Consider the following 20,986-nt stretch of genomic DNA (forward strand, 5'->3'; position numbering starts at 1 on the left):
GCCTGATACACAGATAGTTGAGACTCATCAGCAGGAACCCAGGGGGCGGGGAAGAGCGAGGGGGAGGGGGAAGAGAGGGAGAGGAAGGAGGGGAGCTATATTGGGTTGTATATGAACTTATTTTGATAAATTTTGTAACTTTCCTGGTCGGATACTCAGATAGTTGAGGCTCATCAGTAGGAACCCAGGGGGCGGGGAAGAGCGAGGGGGAGGGGGAAGAGAGGGAGAGGAAGGAGGGGAGCTATATTGGGTTGTATATGAACTTATTTTGATAAATTTTGTAACTTTCCTGAATTTTCAAATACTGAACTTTTGAAGATAAATTGTTGTTCATATACATAATCGTGTGTGTTTAATTCATGGTTGAATCATGTATATATTGTTGTTTGCAAATAAATTGGCATATATATGAGTTATAATTCATTGTGGAATCATGTATATATTGTTGTTTGCAAATAAATTGACATATATATGATTTACAGGTAAATATACAAAACCTGCACAGAAGCTGTGCATGCTGGGTGACCTGCAACTTCACGGGAGTTGAAATCCCGTGAAGTTGCAGTCACAATTTGCCAGAGACTCGGTTCGCTGGAAATTTTCGACTGTAACTCCACGGGAGTTGAACTCTCGTGGAGTTTTAAGCAAAATTAAGCTTCACGGGAGTTCAACTCCCGTGAAGTTTAATTTCTCGATAAACTTCACGGGAGTTGAACTCCCGTGATGTTTCGGAGACTTTTTTTATAAAAACCGACCTGTTTTCAGCGCTGGGCTGAAAACAGGTCGGTTTTTGTAATTATTTTCAAAATAGGTCGTTTTTTGCAAATAAAATGCTAAAAGGGTTGGTTTTGAAAATTTCCAGACTAGATTTATCAAGCACAAATAACTTATATAACATAGTTATTTTGGACAAATTTTCAAAACAATCATGTTTGGACATTTAATCTCAAAAACCGACCCATTTTGAATTTATTTGCAAAAAACGACCTGGTTTCAACGTCAGAGCTGAAACCAGGTCGGTTTTTGTTAAAAAAAATTCGAAACTTCACGGGAATTCAACTCCCGTGAAGTTTAGTCACAAGTTAGTGAAGCTGCTAAACTTCACGGGACTTGAAGTCCCGTGAAGTTTCAAAATTTCATAAATGCCCAAACTCCACGAGACGTAATCTTCAGAAGAACTTCACCGGATTTAAAAAAATTGTTAACACTGCATCCCTCTCTCTCTCTTATTATTCACTCATTTATCCTCCCTTTTCATTTCATAAATCTCTCAATTTCGAAGGGGGGAGAGAGAGAGAGAGAGAGAGAGAGAGAGAGATCTCACTCCATCCGTCGCCACGATGATCACTTCAAGCAAGCTTAAATCCGTCGATTTCTACAGGTTCGATCCAATCTCCCTCGCAGATCTCAATTCCTCTCTTAATCCATCACCAGCTGATCGATTCCGCTCTCTCGAGATCCTAGGTTTTTTAATTTTTACACAAACTATTGTAATTTTGTCGCTATTACAGTTTACTTTGATATGCGCGTTCGGGATCTGTACTTTGATTAATTTATTATGAAGAACTCCTCGTTCCCCTTCATCTCCCTCCCCAAAACAGCAGCAGATCCATTGAATCTGGGGAAGAAGAAGAATGAAGGAAGATGTGCAGGCCTGGCCTTCTCTCTGTTTCATTAATTCCCTAGGAATTAATTAATTGGGGGAAAGAGAGAGAGGATTAGAGAGGATTGGACAGTGACTCAAAGCTCTTCAGCTGTGAGAGGACAACATTTTTCTGATTTGGGGAGGGAGATGAAGGGGAATGGGGGAGTGAGCGGAATGGGGTGGGAACTGCAACTTCAGCTTTGAAACTCCACGGGACTTGGGAGACTTGAAGTCCCGTGAAGTTTAGCAGCTTAACAAAATGGTTGCTAAACTTCACGGGACTTGACTTTACGGAACTTTTTTTGTAAAAATCGACCTGGTTTCAGCCCTGACGCTGAAACCAGGTCGGTTTTTACAAATAAATTCAAAATGGGTCTTTTTTTCAAATTAAATGTCCAAATAGGACTGTTTTGAAAATTTGTCCTAAATCTAGTAGGCTTGAGATGTTGGATAGCATGTATGTTTTTCTAATGGACCAATTTTTAAAAACACCCTTTTTTTCAATTTATTCAGCAAAAACAACTGTGTGTTAAAAAAATGAGCAAAACCGACCTACACGGGACTAGTAGTCTCATGCAGTCCACTTTAATTCCCTCTTGACCGACCTGTTAGACCCTAGAGGAGGGGGGTGATTAGCGTCTTATGCTAATCTAATCTGATTTAAATGTCAATTAAAATTAATTAATAAGTATATTCTTGCAAGATAGATATACAAGAATTATAAGTAAGAATAAGCAATATGAATAAATAGATATATCCTATATGATATATATATATATATATATATATATAAGGATATATAAACTAGCACAAGATGATATATCCTACCAAAGAGATATACAATATGATATATGCAAGGATATGTAAACTAACACAAGGGTAAACAATATGAACTAGATAGTGGATGATAAAAATAATGAGCTATGGACAATGGTGACAAGAAATATAAACATAAGATTAAGTGCACCAAAGCAAACTCAAACATACGATATGATCACGGAGTTCGGACCTTCCGTCCTACGTCTCCGCTCCCCTCTCCCGGGGAGAAAATCCACTATCACAATCCGGTTTGGAGGCCGGAACTTCTACGCACTCGGTTTTCTAGCTAACCGAAAACTCTACAACTCACACTCTTGCAAACCCACTCTACACCCTCACAAGTGTTGGACCTAGCCGTATCTCCCTCAAGTGCTCGGTTACAACCTCTCCCTAGGTTCGTCAACCGACGCCACTTCTCTTGGGACGATCCCCGACTCTCACCACACACTCCTCTTGGTGTACGAGTGTATTACAAAGTGTATCTCACAATAAGCACAAATACAACAAATGATTGTTCTCTAATATGGATGAGAACACAATGAAAGCTCACACTCAATTGTTACAACTCTCACCAACCCAACAATACTATGTATGAAAATACAATAAGCTCAAGTGGGTGTGTGTGTAAACAATGAGTAAATCAAAATCAAACTAAACTCAATACAAATGCTAGCTTATGAAAATGTAAATCAAACATAAAAATAGCTAGATATGAGTTTAGAGATTCTTCTCTGAATAACAAGATGGAGAGATAGATTAAAAGGAAGCTCAAACAATATAGATGATCTCCTCCACTTGTGACCAACCAAAAACAGCTTTAAACCAAACTTAAACCACTGTTAAAACTTTTTTAAAGTTGTTTAAAACATCCCATTTGTTACTGAAATAGAAGGGGGTTTGAGGGTTTATATAGGAAGAGGAAGCAACAGCAAAAACCCCAAGGGAAAAGACCAAACAGCCCAAGAATCAGAAATCTGATTCTGTACAAAAGAGCCGTTGGGATAAACGGCGATCGACCGCGAGCAACAAAAACAACAGGAGAAACTCCAGAGAGTTCGACGGTTGACCGCGGCGGTCGACTGTGAGGAATTCAGCTTGACGGTCAACCGTGGCGGTCGATTGCGAAAGTTTCTGCTGCTCACTATGGAAAAGACTCAGGCGCGGTCGACCGTGGCGGTCGACCGTGAACTGATATATGAAAAATTTTACAGTTTTGAACAGTTTTCTGATTTTAAAACACTGTTTAAAAATATCAAATAAATTCCAAAAAATATAAAACTTTAGAGAATGATTGTAGACATGATAATAAACATGATACAATGACTGGTTTCCAAAAAAGACTTCCCAAATGAAAAATATCATCATTTTACAAAATAGGCCAAAACATGAAAATGTAAACATGTGAATTTTGACATTTTGGCTAAACCATATTTTAAAACTTTTCACAATGATTATGTAGACTTAATAAAATATGTATATGATTATTGTTAAGTCCAAAAACTAAGAATACAATATTTTTACAAATACAATAGAAAATAAAACATATGAGTATGTATATGAAAATATATTTGTTTCATATCTAAGTAGTTAAACCAAATCACAATAATAAATATGAAATATGTAATTTCATATTTATAAACATAAAAACCAAAACTTGTGTTGTATATATATATATATGACTATACATAGAAACCAAATACGTGTGTGTATATGATATTGAGCTTAAGGTACTTAACACACATAATATAAAACCTAAACTAAATTACCCGAAGCGGATCTTGATCTTCATTAAGCTTGACTCGGTACATTATGCGCGATGAAGCTGAACTTGGATCTTGAAACATTGATATTGCCATAAGCTTCACTCCACGAATTCCGCAACCTCCATTGGAGATGATCGTTCGAAGCTCTATTATAATCCATCCTTCAACATATGTTGACGCCTAGAATAAATATAAAACACAAACACATAGACAAATCATATTAGATGTACAATTGTGTTGTAATCATCATCAAAACAAAAGAAGGCCAATCACGAGACCCCCCCCCTCAAACGCTCGTGACCGCCCCCCCCCCCTTTTTCCAAAAAAAACGCGTCGCTGACCCCCCCCCCCCCCCCCCCCCCCTCCCCGCCCCCCCCCCCCCACAAAAAAAAAAGAAAAAAAGGCCCCCAAACCCTCTCTCGCGACCCCCTTGCCCCCCGACGCCCCACCTACCCGCCGACCCCCCTACCCATCGACCCCGCCGACCCGCCCTACCCCATCGACCCCGCCGACCCAGTTCGCCTCACCGCCGCCTTCGAACCAAACGCTTGACCACAGCCGTTGCCGTCTCACACGTGACGCGTCGTTGCTGCCGACTACAGCCACTAAGCTCTGATCAAGGTTTAATTTTTTTAATTTTGTTGTTAATTTTGATGAGGAATATGAATTGGGTAGGATTAGAGTTTTGATGAATGATTTGGATTGATTAGGGTTTATGATTTTAGATCTGAAAATTTTTAGTTTTTATTTTATGAAATATGATGAATAATGTGATTTTATAGTTAGGGTTTAGCCATTATTTACATATGATGAATAATGATTAGGGGTTTAGCCATTATTTGGGATTGATTTGTGTATTAAATTTATTTACATATGATGAATAATGATGAATAATATTTTCAGTTATAATAGATTATTTACATATGATGGATTGTTGATTTTCAGTTTCAATGGCTAACTCTATACCCATTATTTGCTTCTTCAATGGGAGTCTCGACATCGGAGTGAATAATTTGCCTATGTATGATGGAGGTTCTAGGAAAATGTTCATGCTATCTAAGTCGTGTAATTTGCCTATGTATGATGGAGGTTCTAGGAAAATGTTCATGCTATCTAAGTCGTGTAATTTTGATGGAATGACTAAGGAAATAGGTTCTAGGAAAATGTTCATGCTATCTAAGTCGTGTAATTTTGATGGAATGACTAAGGAAATACACAGATTTACTAAAGTTTGCAGGTATCAGCAATAGATGAAGTTCAAACTCTTACAAATCGTGGCTTGGAATTGGCTCGAGCAGGTAATATAAAATTAATTATCAAATTTACATTCTTTAATTTGAAAATTTAATATCAAATTTTGAATTTTTTGCACTACCTATCATAGGTAGAAACCCAGAAGCACATGAACATGTATCAATATATCAGTCCATAATGCAGAGGCTTCACCAAGCCTTACACCGAACTCACGAAGATCGTCATGATAGACGAGAGGTAACGCCATTCGTATACACACGACAACAGCGACAAAGTCGAGGACGACGAAATGACGATGAAGTTGGACCTTTCCAACATGTTGATGGAGCTGGATCGTCACAACCACAAACGCAACCGGATCACGAACTCGTCGAAGGGCGGTATGGAGGACGACGAAGACAAAGGAGGAGGAGGAGAGTTCTTGGATGTATGTAAACTACAGGTTATATACGTTACAAAACTATTTAGGGATGTGACATGGTTTTTGAATTTATAGTCGAGACTATGGTGTGATTTGTTGGATTTTTAAGTGGGTTTGTGGTGTTATTATGTTGGATTTGTTAGTGGGAGTTTGTGGTGTGATTTGTTTGATTTGAAATGAGTATATGGTGAAATTCATGATATTTAGATTTGTAAATGAGTTTATGGCGAGTATGTGGTGAAATTCATGATATTTAGATTTGTATATGACTTTGCGAGACTATGGTGTGATTTGTTGGATTTTTAAGTGGGTTTGTGGTGTTATTATGTTGGATTTGTTAGTGGGAGTTTGTGGTGTGATTTGTTTGATTTGAAATGAGTATATGGTGAAATTCATGATATTTAGATTTGTAAATGAGTACGTAGTGAAATTCATGATATTTAGATTTGTAAATGAGTTTATGGTGAGTATGTGGTGAAATTCATGATATTAGATTTGTTTATGATTTTGCATTAAAGTTTATACATGGACTACATGAAATACAGCCAAAAAGTGCACGAAAACGTGCACACGAAGTGCACGGGACTAGTAGTCCCGTGCATTTTGTGTTCAGTAAACAAAGTGCACGGGACTACTAGTCCCGTGCACTTGGTCTTCAGCAAGCTAGTGCCTCTCTGCCTAAAAGTCGGAACTAGCAGTCCCGACTTTTAGGCAGAGAGGCACATCACGACCTTGGTCTTTAGCCTCTCTGCCTAAAAGTCGGGACTAGCAGTCCCGACTTTTAGGCAGAGAGGAAGTCGCCTATTGAAGACCAAGGGCACGAGACTAGCAGTCCTGTGCACTTCGTTTACTAAATATAAAATGCACGGGACTACTAGTCCCATGCACTTCGTAGAAGCCCCATCACTGCAAAACCGACCATTTTCAGAAAAAGGGTCGGATTTGCTAATATTTTTTCTTGGAGGTCGATTTTGCCCATTAAATTTCAAAAAGGGTCTGTTTTAAAATTTTTTCCTTTTCTAATCTAATATGTAAGAATTATGGTAACAATATGTTCATATACACAGCAATGTATCCACGATAGCTCGTCACGCATATGATCTTCTTTCTTTCTTGTTACTTGTCGAAGTTTAAGCTTGTTATTCCGTCATTAAACAACACTAATGGCGGCGACTTTTGGAGTCCATATAGACAGGTCCGGACAATAACCTAAATCAAATATGCTTCACACTCCAAAATGTAATATTTTGTTGGAATTGGCAAACATGCACTATCAATTGTTACAAAGTTACTAAAAAGTAACGTTAAAATAGAAGAAAAATACGTACCAACATGGATTGCACGTCAGAAGGATCTTTATTGTTGGAATATAAAAACATAACCCTCAATTCTCATCATAGTTTCAGAAATTGTAGATTTTCACTTAAATTAATACTAAAATATATTAACATATACATTATTGTTCTAATGAAAAACAGAAGAAAAATAATCAATCCTTCACAAATGAAGCCAAAAGCTCACAATTATTCTACACCGATCAATATCTAGTACATACAAATACAAGACTGACGTTGAAATCAAGTACATACATTTAACTGAAAAAAAGAAAAGGAAAAGAAAAGAGTATCTAGTACATAAACATACAAATTCAATAGTCACAACTGCCGCCTTACCTGTTTCGGGTTGTATGTTGCAAACGCATTAGCTTCACAGTCAACATACATCCGGCAATGAGTCAATACCCGCAACAAATTTGTTCTAACCTTATGCTATTCTATCTCTGAAAGACATTAAAGTTTACTAACGAAGTATCGCCTCATCTTCTGTCATTGCTCTAAAATGCATTGATGCTCAACTCACATGAAAAAATTATATATCAGAATACAAAGAAATTAGATTACAACACAACTACTACTGTGTCAATTTACATATTACACCTCTACCCATTTTTGCCACCAAGACTTCTAATTTTAATTTTTAATTTAGGGGCTGAACTGGTTTCTTTAGGTTTCAGTATATTATGGTCTTCTACTTTCCCTTGCAATTTCTTGGATCCTTCAGAGGATTGATCACCTTTAGAAGACTCTGCCACAGGTTTCATCGAATCATCCAAAGACTTCCCCTCACCCTTCTTCATCATCTTTTCCATCTTCTTGAGACGTTTCTTCTCCTTCTTCTGGCGCTTACGCTCCAGATAAGCAGGGTCATTAGAACGATCTTTCTCACCAGATTTATCTTCTCGTTTCCTTTTCTTTTCCTTGTCCTTTTTCTTTTCCGTCTTCCTCTTCACTGTCGCCTCCTGTAGGAGGGAGTGTTCTTGATGAACTTCCACCTCAGTTCTCTCAGTGACAGGAGAAGATTGATCCCAAGGAATACTCTTCCTTGAATCAGCTGTGCACTGTAACTCCTGAACACCATCTTTATTCAATTTGGCGCTGCTACCAATACTAGCAGTTACTCGAGATTCGTAAACATAACAGGAGTTCACTTCTTCAATGTTTTGGTTACTGACATGAAGTGGCTCGCTTGTATCATGATGATTAGGGGCATCTACAGAAACAGAACTGGTGGGGCCTACTACTTCATTGGTGTCATTCTGCCCGCCTCGAGAATTTTCGATGATTTGGTCAATACCATCTGCTTTACTTGATGATCCTGGTTGCTTGACCTTGATCTTTAAAACATTTCTCTTCCTCTCACTATTATTGGAGACAGTATCAGCGTCCTTGGAAGCATCAACAATGGGCACTATATGAGCATCAGAGAGGTTTGAAGTTGCCGGGGCAGAAGTTTCTTGAGGTTTCGAGATCTTTAAGACATTTCTCTTCCTCTCACTATTATTGGAGACAGTATCAGTGTCCTTGGAAGCATCAACCATGGGCAGCAGATGAGCATCTGAAAGGTTTGAACTGGAGACAGTATCAGTGTCCTTGGAAGCATCAACCATGGGCAGCAGATGAGCATCTGAAAGGTTTGAACAAGCTGGGGCAGAAGTTTCTTGAGGTTTCGAGATCTTTAAGACATTTCTCTTCCTCTCACTATTATTGGAGACAGTATCAGTGTCCTTGGAAGCATCAACCATGGGCAGCAGATGAGCATCTGAAAGGTTTGAACTAGCTGGGGCAGAAGTTTCTTGAGGTTTCGAGATTCGGAGCTTGAAGGAGTTGGCAGGTTTATTCTGCTGGTCGCCAAATGTTTCTGGAGCTGCCGATTGTTCTTGAAACTTTGGAAACAGTTCTTGGATCGTCGGAAACTGCTCTAGGGTCTTTGGAACACCATAAAGTGTCGGTGGCCTGAAATCAAGAAATGACTTCAAATTAATAAACAAGTCTTACCAGTTTCAAGGGACCTTAAATCATAACGGGACCATAATCAGGGTCCACATAAAAAAATGTTGTAGAAGAAAATTGTAAGCAATAAAAATTGCCTTAATTCCTAACAAAGAAGTTCAAAACTAACAAAAATACTAATATCTCTCAAACCGTAAGGAATTTGACGAAACCGAACCCGTCGACTCCGTCTCGTCGATATATTCGATTTTCATATATAATTCGTCCAATTCTGACTTACGGTTTAAAAGTTATGACTCGTTCTTCGCAGCATGTTCTGAAGTCCGCCTGCAAGACTGGACTTTGCCTGAACATTAAAGTTCGCCTGCAATGCTAAGTTCGTTTGACAGCTTAGCTCGCCTGAACTGATTGAAGCTCGCCTGACAGCTTCGCCTACGAGGTTCGTCATGCAGCGAGGCTCAACATCAAAAGACGAGGTTCGTTATGCAGCGTAGCTCAACATCAAAAGACGAGGTTCGAAGCTCATCAGTGAAAACGAGGTTCGAAGCTCGTCATTAGATAAAAGGTTCGAAGCTAGTCGTTGGATATGAGGTTCAAAGCTCATCATTGAAAACGGGGTTTGAAGCTCGTCATTGGATACGAGGTTCGGAACTCATCACCAGATGTGAAGCTCATTAGTAAAGATGAGGCTCGTCAAAAGGAAATTCACAAGACTTGCTACGCAGTTGGACTCAGCTGTCGAATACGAAGTTCGTTAGTGAATACGAAGCTCGTCAGACGACGTCAATGAAGACAGAGTTCGCTGTACTGCAAAGTTGGCCTTAGAAGACGAACTTCGCTGCATATTTAGGCTCGTTCAATAAGATGAACTTCGCCAAACAGCGAGGCTCGTCGTCCGCTGGAGATCCAACTATAACTGCTCCAAAGACCTAGTCAGCCACGTGGGCTAAACTTCAGGAGCACATTACGCCCCATTAACCAACGTGAGCTGAATTACAGGAGGCAGTTACGCCCTCTACCCACAATTTTAGCACGTTGGTTACGTGCTGAAATTCTATAAATAGCCGCAAATAGCTATAAAAGAGGGGAGGGCAGACGAGGAGCAAGAGAGGAAGAGCTTTGACATTCACGATTGAGATCCGAACCTCGATTCTAACAATCTAAGCCATCAACAAAGTCTGATTCTCTTCTCGAGTTGAAGCGATCTTGATCTGATCGTCAACAATCTAAGCCATCAACAAAGTCTGATTCTCTTCTCGAGTTGAAGCGATCTTGATCTGATCGTCAACGGGAAGCAAGCTCGACTAACAAAGTCTGATTCTCTTCTCGAGTTGAAGCGATCTTGATCTGATCGTCAACGGGAAGCAAGCTCGACTCAAGCATCGAGTGAGGCATCCTTTCGCTACCAAGAACTCACTTTTAAACAAAAAAGAAGTCAAATTAATCTTTTCTCTTAAAACAAGAATCAATCAACTTTAATTTTTTTGACCCTACAGAAGATGACGACCACAGTAGGAGAAGCCATTATTTTCGATGAACTGATGATGGCGTAATCAGATCAGATCGTAGTGGGAACCGAGGTCGAAACTGTCGTCATCGAGTTCGACCAATCGAGTTCGATCAATCTAAGTATGAGGAGTTCCTCTCCTATGGAACTTTAAGTCCCACGAAGGCACGCAAATAACATAGTCTCTTATGAGACTTCATCCCACGTGGCTTCTGATAATTCAACTTGAGTCAGTCTCGAAGAGAAACCTTTACCTCTGGATAACGAGGCTTTGAAAACTAGCCATCAGGCTAAGAGGTGCGATGTCAAGCAACCTTGCCAAACTTTGGTTGCTTCTACTGAACAACTTAGCTAGAAGTTGACTGTTGTAGAATCTGCTGCTAATTTGCTCTCAAAACAAGCAAGACATCGTCGACGTCAGAACCAGGCTCGCCGCAAGGCTCAAGTCCTGGTCTCGTCGGACGGTTTTCACTATCGGCCACGAGATAATATGTCCAAGGCCCACAAGCCTACTGAGGGTCATTTAGCAGAGGAACGTCAAAATGACGAACTTCACCCTGGTACCCAACTAGGTTCGAATGATGAGCTTCAATACGAGGTTCGTCCAACTCAACGAGCTTGCTCTATTGGGAAAGATAGCCAAATCCAGGCTCGTCAGGAGGACAAACCTCGCTTGAATGACGAACCTCGTCTTCAACACGAGGCTCATTGAAACAACAGGCCTCGCCCATGCATTCAAATATGCTCGGCTGACGAACCTCGCTTTCAAAACGAGACTCATCCAAAACAACTAGTGCAAATTTGCCCTACTGCTCAGAATAGCAAGACTCAGGCTCGACGAAGTGACGAACCTCGTCGAAAAGACGAATCTCACCTTCAACCTCAAACTAGCAATGTTATAGAGAAACATTCAAAGGTCCAAGACGAGGTTCGACCCGGACGACAAATCAGTCCTTGGAACCAAGTTCGTCCGATTGACGAACCTCGCATGAAATACGAGGTTCGTTCCCCGAACCACGTTCGTCCGAATATCAAAGCTCGTATGAATGACGAGGCTCGCCCAACCAACGAACCTCGTATCGCACATGAGCCTCGTCCAAACGTCCGAGTGCGTTCAGACGACGGACCCCGTCTTCAACATGATGTTCGTCCAGCCAACCAGGCTCGCCAATCTCTAACACTTAGAGATTCTTACGCATGCATAAACAAGCTACCTGAGTTAACAGGGGGTGGTCCTGTTATTGATCTCTGTGATTACCTAGTTCGTAAGCGCAGTATGAGCCAGATGAAATCCAATTGCAGTTGTGAGAAACTTATCTCCGTAGTGCTCTCCCAATGCCCATGTAGGGTATCAACACACAAGTCTATAGTCTTTGAACGACTGTCAGAGCCATTGATGATTCCTTCGGCAAGAAGAAGACGCTTTCGTTTTAAAAAGCAAGCATCCAAAAATCGCCACGTCGAAGTGACGATCAATATGGTTGGTAAAAGCAAAGATAAAACCCAAACCGATTCTTCTGAGTCCTCCAATCTTGAGTTTTTCCCAGGATTACGAGAAACACTCATTGAAAGACAGGGTGTTCACCAACACACCCGTACCCGTACCAGAGCAAGGATCTCGTTGCATTATCGAAAATTAGCGGGTATATCCTATGATGTCGATGAAGAGCCTGAAAACTCTGTCATTGTAACATCCCAACCTTTCAGCACCGATCAAAGTGAGCAAGTGAGCGCTCACATGGCCGGGAATAAAGAAAAAATGACAAGAAGGTTAGAAGAACAACAAGCTGCTCTCCTCCAACAACAAGAAACCACTAGACGTTTGGATGATATGATGGACAAACTCCTCAAGGAGAAGAAGATGAAAGCTACTACCGAATCCTCAGGATCAAGGCACCAACGACATTCATCTAGTGCTCGGGAATCTAGCCGTCAAAATTAAGATGACAATAATGAAGAAGATGAGGAAAAGAGTTTTGATATTCACTCTGAATCATTTGAAGCAGAGTCCAACCCGCGTAAGAATAACCGAGATCAGAAGTTGGATGATTTTCAGAAGCAGCTTGAGGCTTTGAAGCTTCAGAGAAACTTCAGAGAAACTTCAGAGAAACTTCAGAGAACTGGGGGTGGTTAGACTGTACCCTGTTGAATGGGACGATGTCCCCTTTCCTCCAAAGTTCAAGCCACTAAATCTATTGTAATTCGATGACAAGGATTCTCCTACCCAACACATCTACTACTTCTAGGCGCAAACTGGACACATAGTGAAAAATGATTCCATTATGACTTGACTTTTTATTAGTACCCTCAAGGGGATCGCTTTTGAATGGTTTCGCAGATTGGAGCCTGAATCCATCACTTGTTGGAAGGATATAGTAAGATTTTTTCTGGCTAGATTCTTCGACGATGACACAAAAGTATCTATGGCCACCCTGCTAACTGAAAAATAGAAAAAGACATAGTGTGTCAGTAACTTTATCAAGAGATTTAAAAATCGGTCGTTGCATTGCTGTGATCAATTCTCTGAAAGTACGTTGATCGAGATGTGTCGCAATAATCTCTCGATCCATATTTTATTCAAAATTAGAGCGGTGAAGACCCAAACTTGGAAAATGCTTGTTCGTCAAGGAGAACAAATCGAAAACATGCTCAAAAGGCTAGATGCTGAAGAGCCATATGATTTTCAAGGAGGTATGACCAAGACAACCTCACCCCTCTGACTTATGTAAAAGGGAAAGATGCTTTGACGGTAAAAATCATTTTTTCCCCTAAATCTTCGTCAAAGCAAAAGGGCAAATATTCGGATAGCCGCTTTCAACAGAAGTATGATTTTCAAGATGAGCAAGTCATCCCGATCCTCAAATTCTTGATCAAGGCGAAAAAGATCAAGCTCCCCAAATCGATGCGACCTGAGGAGATGTTGAGAACGGATGATCCCAACTATTATGCGCACCACAGGATGGTTCATCATCCCATCTCTAAATATTACACCCTGAAGGATAAGGTCTAAGCCTTATTAGATGCATGAGTCTTTTACCCTTCAATCCTGATTTACAGTTATCGCTGGAGTAGGGGTAGTCACGGTTTCTCTACAAAACCATGTACTACCTTGAGCTTTCTCTCTGATGAAGCCATGACGACCCGAAGCTCGTCATAAATCAACTCCAAGGTGAGTGCGAAGTGAGACGTAAGCATCTGGCCCCTTACCAAAATACTATCATGTTAATGACTACCTCTGATAGTCACTTCCTCCAAATTCTCTCGTCAATCCTCTTTAATAGGATGGCGGGATCACAAAACTATAATGTTAATGATTATCTTTGATAGTCATTTCTCCTTAGAATGATCGAAAATAGTGACCTACCACGCGATGTGTCACTATTCTAATTAAAATCGTTATACTCTCATGTCACTGAACGATTTGATATCCCTCGCCAAGTAGTGTTTTACCATGCAATGAACACCGACTTTTCATTCGATCAAGATAGTGATCTGCCATGCGATGATTCACTATCTGGTTTTTTTCGAAAGTTCTATCCCATAGAACGGTCGAAGATAGTGGTCTACCATGCGATGTGTCTTTATTCTAATCACAGTTGTTATACTTTCATGTCACTGAACGACTTGATTGCTTTCACACCGTCATCCTTACAAATGACCGCTTCTTGAAATAGCAGGTCTACCATGTGATAAGACTCTCTTTCGACTTTTCAGGTTGAGCTATTACACTGAATGACACAACCAAACTTGATTACAACTTAACTGTTATAATCATACTCGAATACTTAATCCAACGTCTTGAATGTCCAAGGATAGAGGATAAATCTTAACATTAAACCTAAGAAAAACCCCTCGACAACTTACCATGCTAAGGGCAAAAGCATGGCTAGTCCAACTCAAACGACAGTTGGTAAAGAAACGTCAAATCCGTTGATAGCTGAGGGTTTGCTAAAAATCCTAGATGACGATCATTAGTTACGTCTGAAGAGTTCAACTTTACCAAAATGGAAAAGTTCGTTGGAAGACTCCTCATTTCATCTGAATAGTGCTCATTTTGCAGGCCTTAAGAGCCAAAATATTTTAGACCCCATGCAACCTGATTTAGGTCTAAAAACTTTAGAGGGGGTTTTGTAGGTAATAAAAATTACCTTAATTCCTAGCAAAGCTCAAAACTGACAAAAATGCTAGTATCTCTCGAACCGTAAGGAATTTGACGAAACAGACAGGATCAAACCGAACCCTTTGGGTGGGTTTGGTCGGCTCCGTCTCCTCGAGATAGTTGATTTTTATATATAATTCGTCCAATTCCGACTTACAGTTTGAAAGTTATGATCCGTTTTTCGTAGCATGTTCTGAAGTCCGTCTGCAAAACTGGACTTCGCCTGAACATTAAAATTCGCCTACAATGCTAAGTTTGTCTGACAATTTAGCTCGTCTGAACTGATTGAAGCTCGCCTGACAGCTTCGCCTACAAGGTTCGCCATGCAGCGAGGCTCAAAATCAAAAGACGATGTTCGCTATGCAGCGATGCTCAATATCAAAAGACGAGGTTCGAAACTCATCAGTGGAAACGAGGTTCGAATCTCGTCATTGGATACGAGGTTCGAAGCTAGTCGTTGGATACGAGGTTCGAAGCTCGTCATTGGAATCGGGGCTCGAAGCTCGTCATTGGATACGAGGTTCGGAGCTCATCACCAGACGTGAAGCTCATTAGTGTAGATGAGGCTCGTCAAAAGAAAATTCACAAGACTTGCTACACAGTTAGACTCAGCTGTCGAAGACGAAGTTTGTTAGTGAATACAAAGCTCGTCAGACGACGTCAGTGAAGACATAATTCGCTGTAGTGCAAAGTTGGCCTTAGAAGACGAACTTCGTTGCATATTGAGGTTCGTTCAATCAGATGAACTTCGCCAAACAGCGAGGCTCGTCGTCCGCTAGAGATCCAACTGTAACAGCTCCGAAGACCTAGTCAGTCACGTGGGCTAAACTTCAGGAGCACGTTACGCTCCATTAATCTACTGAGCTAAATTGTAGGAGGCAATTACGTCCTCTACCCACAATTTTAGCACGTCATATACGTGCTGAAACTCTAAATAACCGTAAGTAGCTATAAAAGAGGGGGGCAGACGAGGAGCAGGAGAGGCAGAGCTTTGGCATTCAAGATTGAGATCCAAACCTCGGTTCTAACAATCTAAGCCATCAACAAAGTCTGATTCTCTTCTCAAGTTGAAGCGATCTTGATTTGATCGTCAACGGGAAGCAAGCTCGACTCAAGCATCGAGTGAGGCATCCTTTCGCCACCAAGAACTCACTTTTAAACAAAAGAGAAGTCAAATTAATCTTCTCTTCCTCTGTAATCGAGAGAGAGTGTGAGTGATTGTAAGAGATTCGTACCAAGCGATCGAACCCATTCTTAAAACAAAAATTAATCAACTTCAATTTTTTCGACCCTACAAAAATGTCAAATATAATAAGAGGATATAACCTGGAATAATAAAGGGCGGGCATGAGATGCCTTGATTGATGACAGAAGACGAGACTAAAATGTTAAGCAAATAAATTATTACAATCTGATGGAAGCACTAAAAGCAGTTTCAGATGTTTTTAAGGATTGGATGATGTACAGGATTTTCAAATACCTGGCAACGAGATCAGTACATGATGCATGTATTGACAACCCAGAACAATACAAACCAGAAAAGAAGATAAAAATGAAATATTGTTTAGCTGCCCTATCAAACAATAATGAGGGTCCAAGCAAAAAGATATATAGTTGAATATTGTGTCAAGCATAATGAGAGGATATAACCTGGAATAACCATGGGTGCTATGGGACACATTGATTGAGGGCAGAAGAAGAGACTAAAATGTTAAGCAGATAAACTATCATGATCTGATGGGAGCTCTAAAAGCAATATCAGATGTGTTCACGGATTTTATATGTAGAAAAATTTCAATACCTCACATTGAAATCATAGGAAGAACGTCTGGAATCCTAGATCTACTAACCAGATTTTGTCATCAAATATGAATGACAGCTGTGAACGTTTATAAATATTATTGCAGATATGAATGACAGCTGTGATAAGAGAAATTAATGACTGAATTTCAGAAGAGACTAAACCAATGAGTTCGAGAATTAGAGACGATAGTGGTACATACATGAGAGATAAAACTTATGATAATTACATGAGTAAACTCCCTTCTTTGCAGATGTTGGTTTCCCACAAGCTAAACTCACAATCGACGGACAATTACCGGAGAATAAAGAAAACAACTTGCCCCTAGTACTTGTTACAATCTTAGTAATAAATTTGACGACCAGATTCCAGGGGAAAGTGGGAAACTATTACTACCAAAGAAAGAGTGCTTGTATAACAATACAGGTGCCTCCATCTACTTCCCAATGACATGTACTAGCGCATGTGTTTCATACTAAATGCTGTTCATTGTTCTCTTGCAAGTCACTTGCAGTCCAACAAACATGTACCAATGTGTTTGCACTCTGTAAGTATTACTTGCTGTTCTCACTAAAAGTGGTTATGGCACATACCAACCTTGAGTCTACGTGGATTGGGCTTATATGAAAATTGAGAATCAAGGCTCTAGACCACCATTTACAAAGGAACCAAGAAAAGCAAGTAATGTACTAGCTACTGGAAATTGCTGGATGAGACTGCATCACAGCAGAACTGTGCGAACAGTTAGCAGAAATATTTAGAGCTGCTAACTGAAGATGACTAAATGCCAACATAATAACTATATTACTCCGATGAACAAAATAAAAAGAACTTCTTCCTAACCTCCCAGCAACAATTTGTATGATGCCGAACAAATAGTGCCTCAGAAAGACATTGTTAAATGCTTTTTTGCTTGCAAGCATGCAAAGGAGAGCAACAAGAGTTGGGCATGTCACATCATAGCCAATTTCCGCTTCTGCATTTATTTGACACAAGTGCATCACATGCACAGCCAATTTGGTTTCTCCTGCAATTTAAATTTATTAAAGAACATGATCTATAAATTACATGGCAAGGATCGGCAATGGACTGAGTACCACACCTCGTAAAGATGTCTCTTCCTCCAGGAATTTCATAAACAGAGATAAAGTGGCATCAAGGCCTCTACAATGGAATTCAAGATCCAGAAGCAACTTGCATGCTTCAAGCCGCACTATCCAAGATGCTTTCTCAGAGCTACAGAATGGTTTGATGACTTCTGAAATACGTTCCTGTAGCATATAGAAAAGGTCACCTCTATGCAAGAGGAAACTATGACACAATCAGAGAATAAAGATTTCTTACAAGAGGTACAATAGATGACATCTTCCATCCTATCTGTGCTAGGGTGCGAAGACAGCTAACAGTCAGGATCCCATTGTATCTAGGCATAAAGCTGACAAGAAGAATTATGCAAGAACTGAATAATGTTCCCCTTATAACCTTCTTTAATTAAAAAACATGAAATGAAAACAACAGAGCAACTTCAGTAAAAACAGGATCATAAACTAGCACACACACCTGTCAAATTGCAGAAGTTGATCAATGCGTTTGAGAAGAGATGATAAGAAGGAGATATTCTGGAAAATAGCAGAAAGCAAACAAAGAATGTAATCGAACTTTCAAAAGACTAAGTCTTACAAGAAAATGACACAAGTGACACAACTAACCATAGAATAACAAAAATAAGTAAACAATTTCTTTCATATATATTCCTCGAGCCACCAATATTTTTCGTTTCAGATGGCCTTATTTAGGAATCCCTGTCCGTATAATATAGAATAACCCTCTCCATTAGTATTTGAGAATAAACAGGGAATGTACATCCCTTTTCAGTGAGCTTAATATACTAAAAAATGATGAAATTACCCTTTTCTTATCCCTCTCCCTTCTCTTCTCAATAATCCAGAATGCTGACCTAATTCTCCATTGTCATATTCAACCCTCTTCCTTTCCCTCTGGTGTAAACCCATAGAATTGCCAGCCCATCATGCCCTTGCCAACTTCATCATCCACCACTGCATACTCTCCCTCACGTAACTCTGAATCATGATTCGCTTTTCTCCTTTTCTCTTCCTGACTCTAGGCTAGACATAAACGTATAAGCAGCTTGCCTCCAAGACCTCCTCCAGTGATGTGCTAAAGATAGCCTAATACATCATCCCAGCCACATCTCAGTCCTTCACATATGCCACAATTGATTGACACATGCTCAGCCACCTGAATTTCTGGGGCTCGTCGTCAACAAGGACAACACTCCTACTGCTCCTTACTCCTTGCATGTTTAGTTGTTTGAGATGTTGTACACTATTGACATATGCGACAATTGACAAACAGAAGAAAAGTAAAAGTACGATTCAGGGTGGATGAAACTAGGGGCATAAAGGGCATTTACCTCTGATATGTTGATGAAAAAAATCAAATGGAGTATTACTCGAGTTGCAAACATCTATGACTAAGTCTGTGATGCACAGATACGGGACACGGATACGACACGGACACGGATACGAGATACGGTAAAATCCAAAAAAATAGGATATGGGGATACGACAAGATTTTTTTTTTAAAATTATTATTATATATAGAAAAATTTATAATAACACCACTTAACACGAGGGACTAATTAGTAAGAAAACTGAAAACTTCGGACTAATAAACAAATAGTGAAAGTGTGAGGGCCTATTAGGCAATTAAAGATGAGTTAAGAGACCAATATGCAATTAACACATCAATAATCTATCCAACGGTTGAAATTAATCCAAATATCATCTAACGGTTGCGAGAGGCCTATCTGCCTTGTATATAAACTGCTTCTAGGGTTTAAGTGTTCCCTCATTAGCCGCAACTCTCAAGCTCCCAAAATCCCTGGCGTCTCGAGAGAGAGAGAGAGAGAGACGAGATCGATGGACGAGGACGACGAGATCTGAGAGAAGTCGAGCGACGAGATCTAAGAGAAGACGAGGACGAGCGGCGGCGGTACTTAGGTAAGTGAAAATATTAGGGTTTCGTTATGGGTTTGGGTTTCGGTTACGGGTTTTGTCTTTCAGTAATTTTTTTTGTTCGGCGGGACTCAGATATGATCTTATGGTTTCTTTGGCAAAGGGATGTTATGGTTTCGTATTATGAACACGAGATCTGATCTCGGCGAGGACGAGCGACGGGTGGAGCCTATCTGAGGAGCATGAGAGCAGCGACGCGACGAGCGACGAGTGGAGCATGAGATCTGATCTCGACGAGAGCGAGGACGACGAGGACGAACACGAGATCTGAAAGAAGAGATTGATGGATGAAGACGAGGACGAGCGACGGGACTGAGTAAGTGAACATTAGGGTTTTTGGCCTTTTGGGTTTGGGTTTCGGGTTGTCTTCATTCAACGTTTTCTCTTTGTTCGGCAAATCTAAGTCGTATCCCGCCCCTTGTTTGACCGTGTCCCCCTCAGTTGACCCGTTGACCCGTGTCGGACACGGATTGATCGTGTCCGACACGTGTCTTGCATGAATCCGTGTCTGATTCGTGTCAGACACGGATTCGTGGCCTCCGGGGGAGTATCTGTGCTTCATAGCTCTAAGTTGTTGGTTTCTAACTACGATATTTGGGGCTATTTTTCTAGATCCGGGGATTTGAGGCGTAGTATTAAAAAAATAGTGCTAATGGGATGATGCAAAGAAAGTGCAAACTAACAAATGCGTAGATCCACATTTGTATATAGCATAGTTACACAGTGGTGGTGGTATGAATTCGGGTACGCAATTCGCACCTAAATTATTTTGGATTCAAGGGTATGTGGTACGTTATAATTTTCTTGGGTGCACTCATCATTTCTCTAAGTGTAGTAGAAAATAGAAAGTATATAAAGCTAATTGTGCAAACTATGTTATTATCATGATAGTCATAGTGCAATACAAAACAATAGCACAAAACTATGATTATATTGATAATCTGAGATTAGCTAAATTATGCATAATAGCGTATATGTGATTAATTGAAACTTTTGTGTGTTTTGATAGTTGATATTATCTATGTTTGAGTCCTAAGTTAAGGTTCTTGAAATCATTTTTATGTAAAAACTCATAAATATATTTCTTCATGCTTGTCTATTATGTGTTGCATGCACCTCCCTTCACTCGGGCATGTGCACTGCATTGTGCCTCACACATGTGCATGTAAAGAGACTTTGCGCTCTACATACTTGTAAGCGGTATGTCAATTTTGGGGAACCAATTTGTGTGCCAGAGGGAATTGGTTCGCAAATGTACCGGGAATCAGTTTGCGTGAACCGTATAACAG

At 40.2% G+C, this 20,986-nt stretch overlaps 2 protein-coding genes across 7 annotated transcripts in view; one reads left to right on the top strand and one right to left on the bottom strand.

Moving 5' to 3' along the window:
- Positions 1,178–6,102, top strand: LOC109826116. Of its 6 annotated transcripts, XR_002243202.1 has the most exons (4): positions 1,178–1,381; positions 5,173–5,259; positions 5,380–5,525; positions 5,612–6,102. XR_002243202.1 is itself a non-coding variant. In XM_020393089.1 (3 exons), exons 1-3 carry the CDS (start codon positions 1,341–1,343, stop codon positions 5,914–5,916), a joined length of 414 nt encoding a protein of 137 aa, XP_020248678.1. In that variant the 5' UTR covers positions 1,179–1,340; the 3' UTR covers positions 5,917–6,102. The 6 variants fall into 6 exon arrangements, 1 of the variants encoding a protein (XP_020248678.1); XR_002243204.1 differs by lacking the exon at positions 5,173–5,259 and having other exon boundaries at positions 5,447–5,525; XR_002243205.1 differs by lacking the exon at positions 5,173–5,259 and having other exon boundaries at positions 5,465–5,525.
- LOC109826372 (transcription initiation factor TFIID subunit 2) overlaps positions 7,724–20,986 on the bottom strand; it is a 53,553-nt gene continuing 40,290 nt past the window's right edge. The window contains exons 21-26 of the mRNA XM_020393401.1: positions 18,220–18,278; positions 18,004–18,094; positions 17,762–17,930; positions 17,503–17,686; positions 9,134–9,195; positions 7,724–8,752 (exon numbers count right to left, since the gene is read on the bottom strand). Of these exons, the coding sequence (XP_020248990.1) occupies positions 7,842–8,752; positions 9,134–9,195; positions 17,503–17,686; positions 17,762–17,930; positions 18,004–18,094; positions 18,220–18,278 (1,476 nt within the window). The 3' untranslated portion in view covers positions 7,724–7,841. The remainder of the gene's footprint in view (positions 8,753–9,133; positions 9,196–17,502; positions 17,687–17,761; positions 17,931–18,003; positions 18,095–18,219; positions 18,279–20,986) is intronic.

The sequence above is a fragment of the Asparagus officinalis genome, chromosome 10, assembly GCF_001876935.1.
Source record: "Asparagus officinalis chromosome 10, Aspof.V1, whole genome shotgun sequence".
Lineage (NCBI taxonomy): Eukaryota > Viridiplantae > Streptophyta > Magnoliopsida > Asparagales > Asparagaceae > Asparagus > Asparagus officinalis.

Bases quoted from the DNA above. Each gene is read 5' to 3' on its own strand.
- LOC109826116 (XM_020393089.1), top strand. From the start codon at position 1,341: ATGATCACTTCAAGCAAGCTTAAATCCGTCGATTTCTACAG. The intron at 1,382-5,457 runs GTTCGATCCAAT...GATTTACTAAAG, and splicing joins AAATCCGTCGATTTCTACAG to TTTGCAGGTATCAGCAATAG. The intron at 5,526-5,611 runs GTAATATAAAAT...TACCTATCATAG, and splicing joins CTTGGAATTGGCTCGAGCAG to GTAGAAACCCAGAAGCACAT.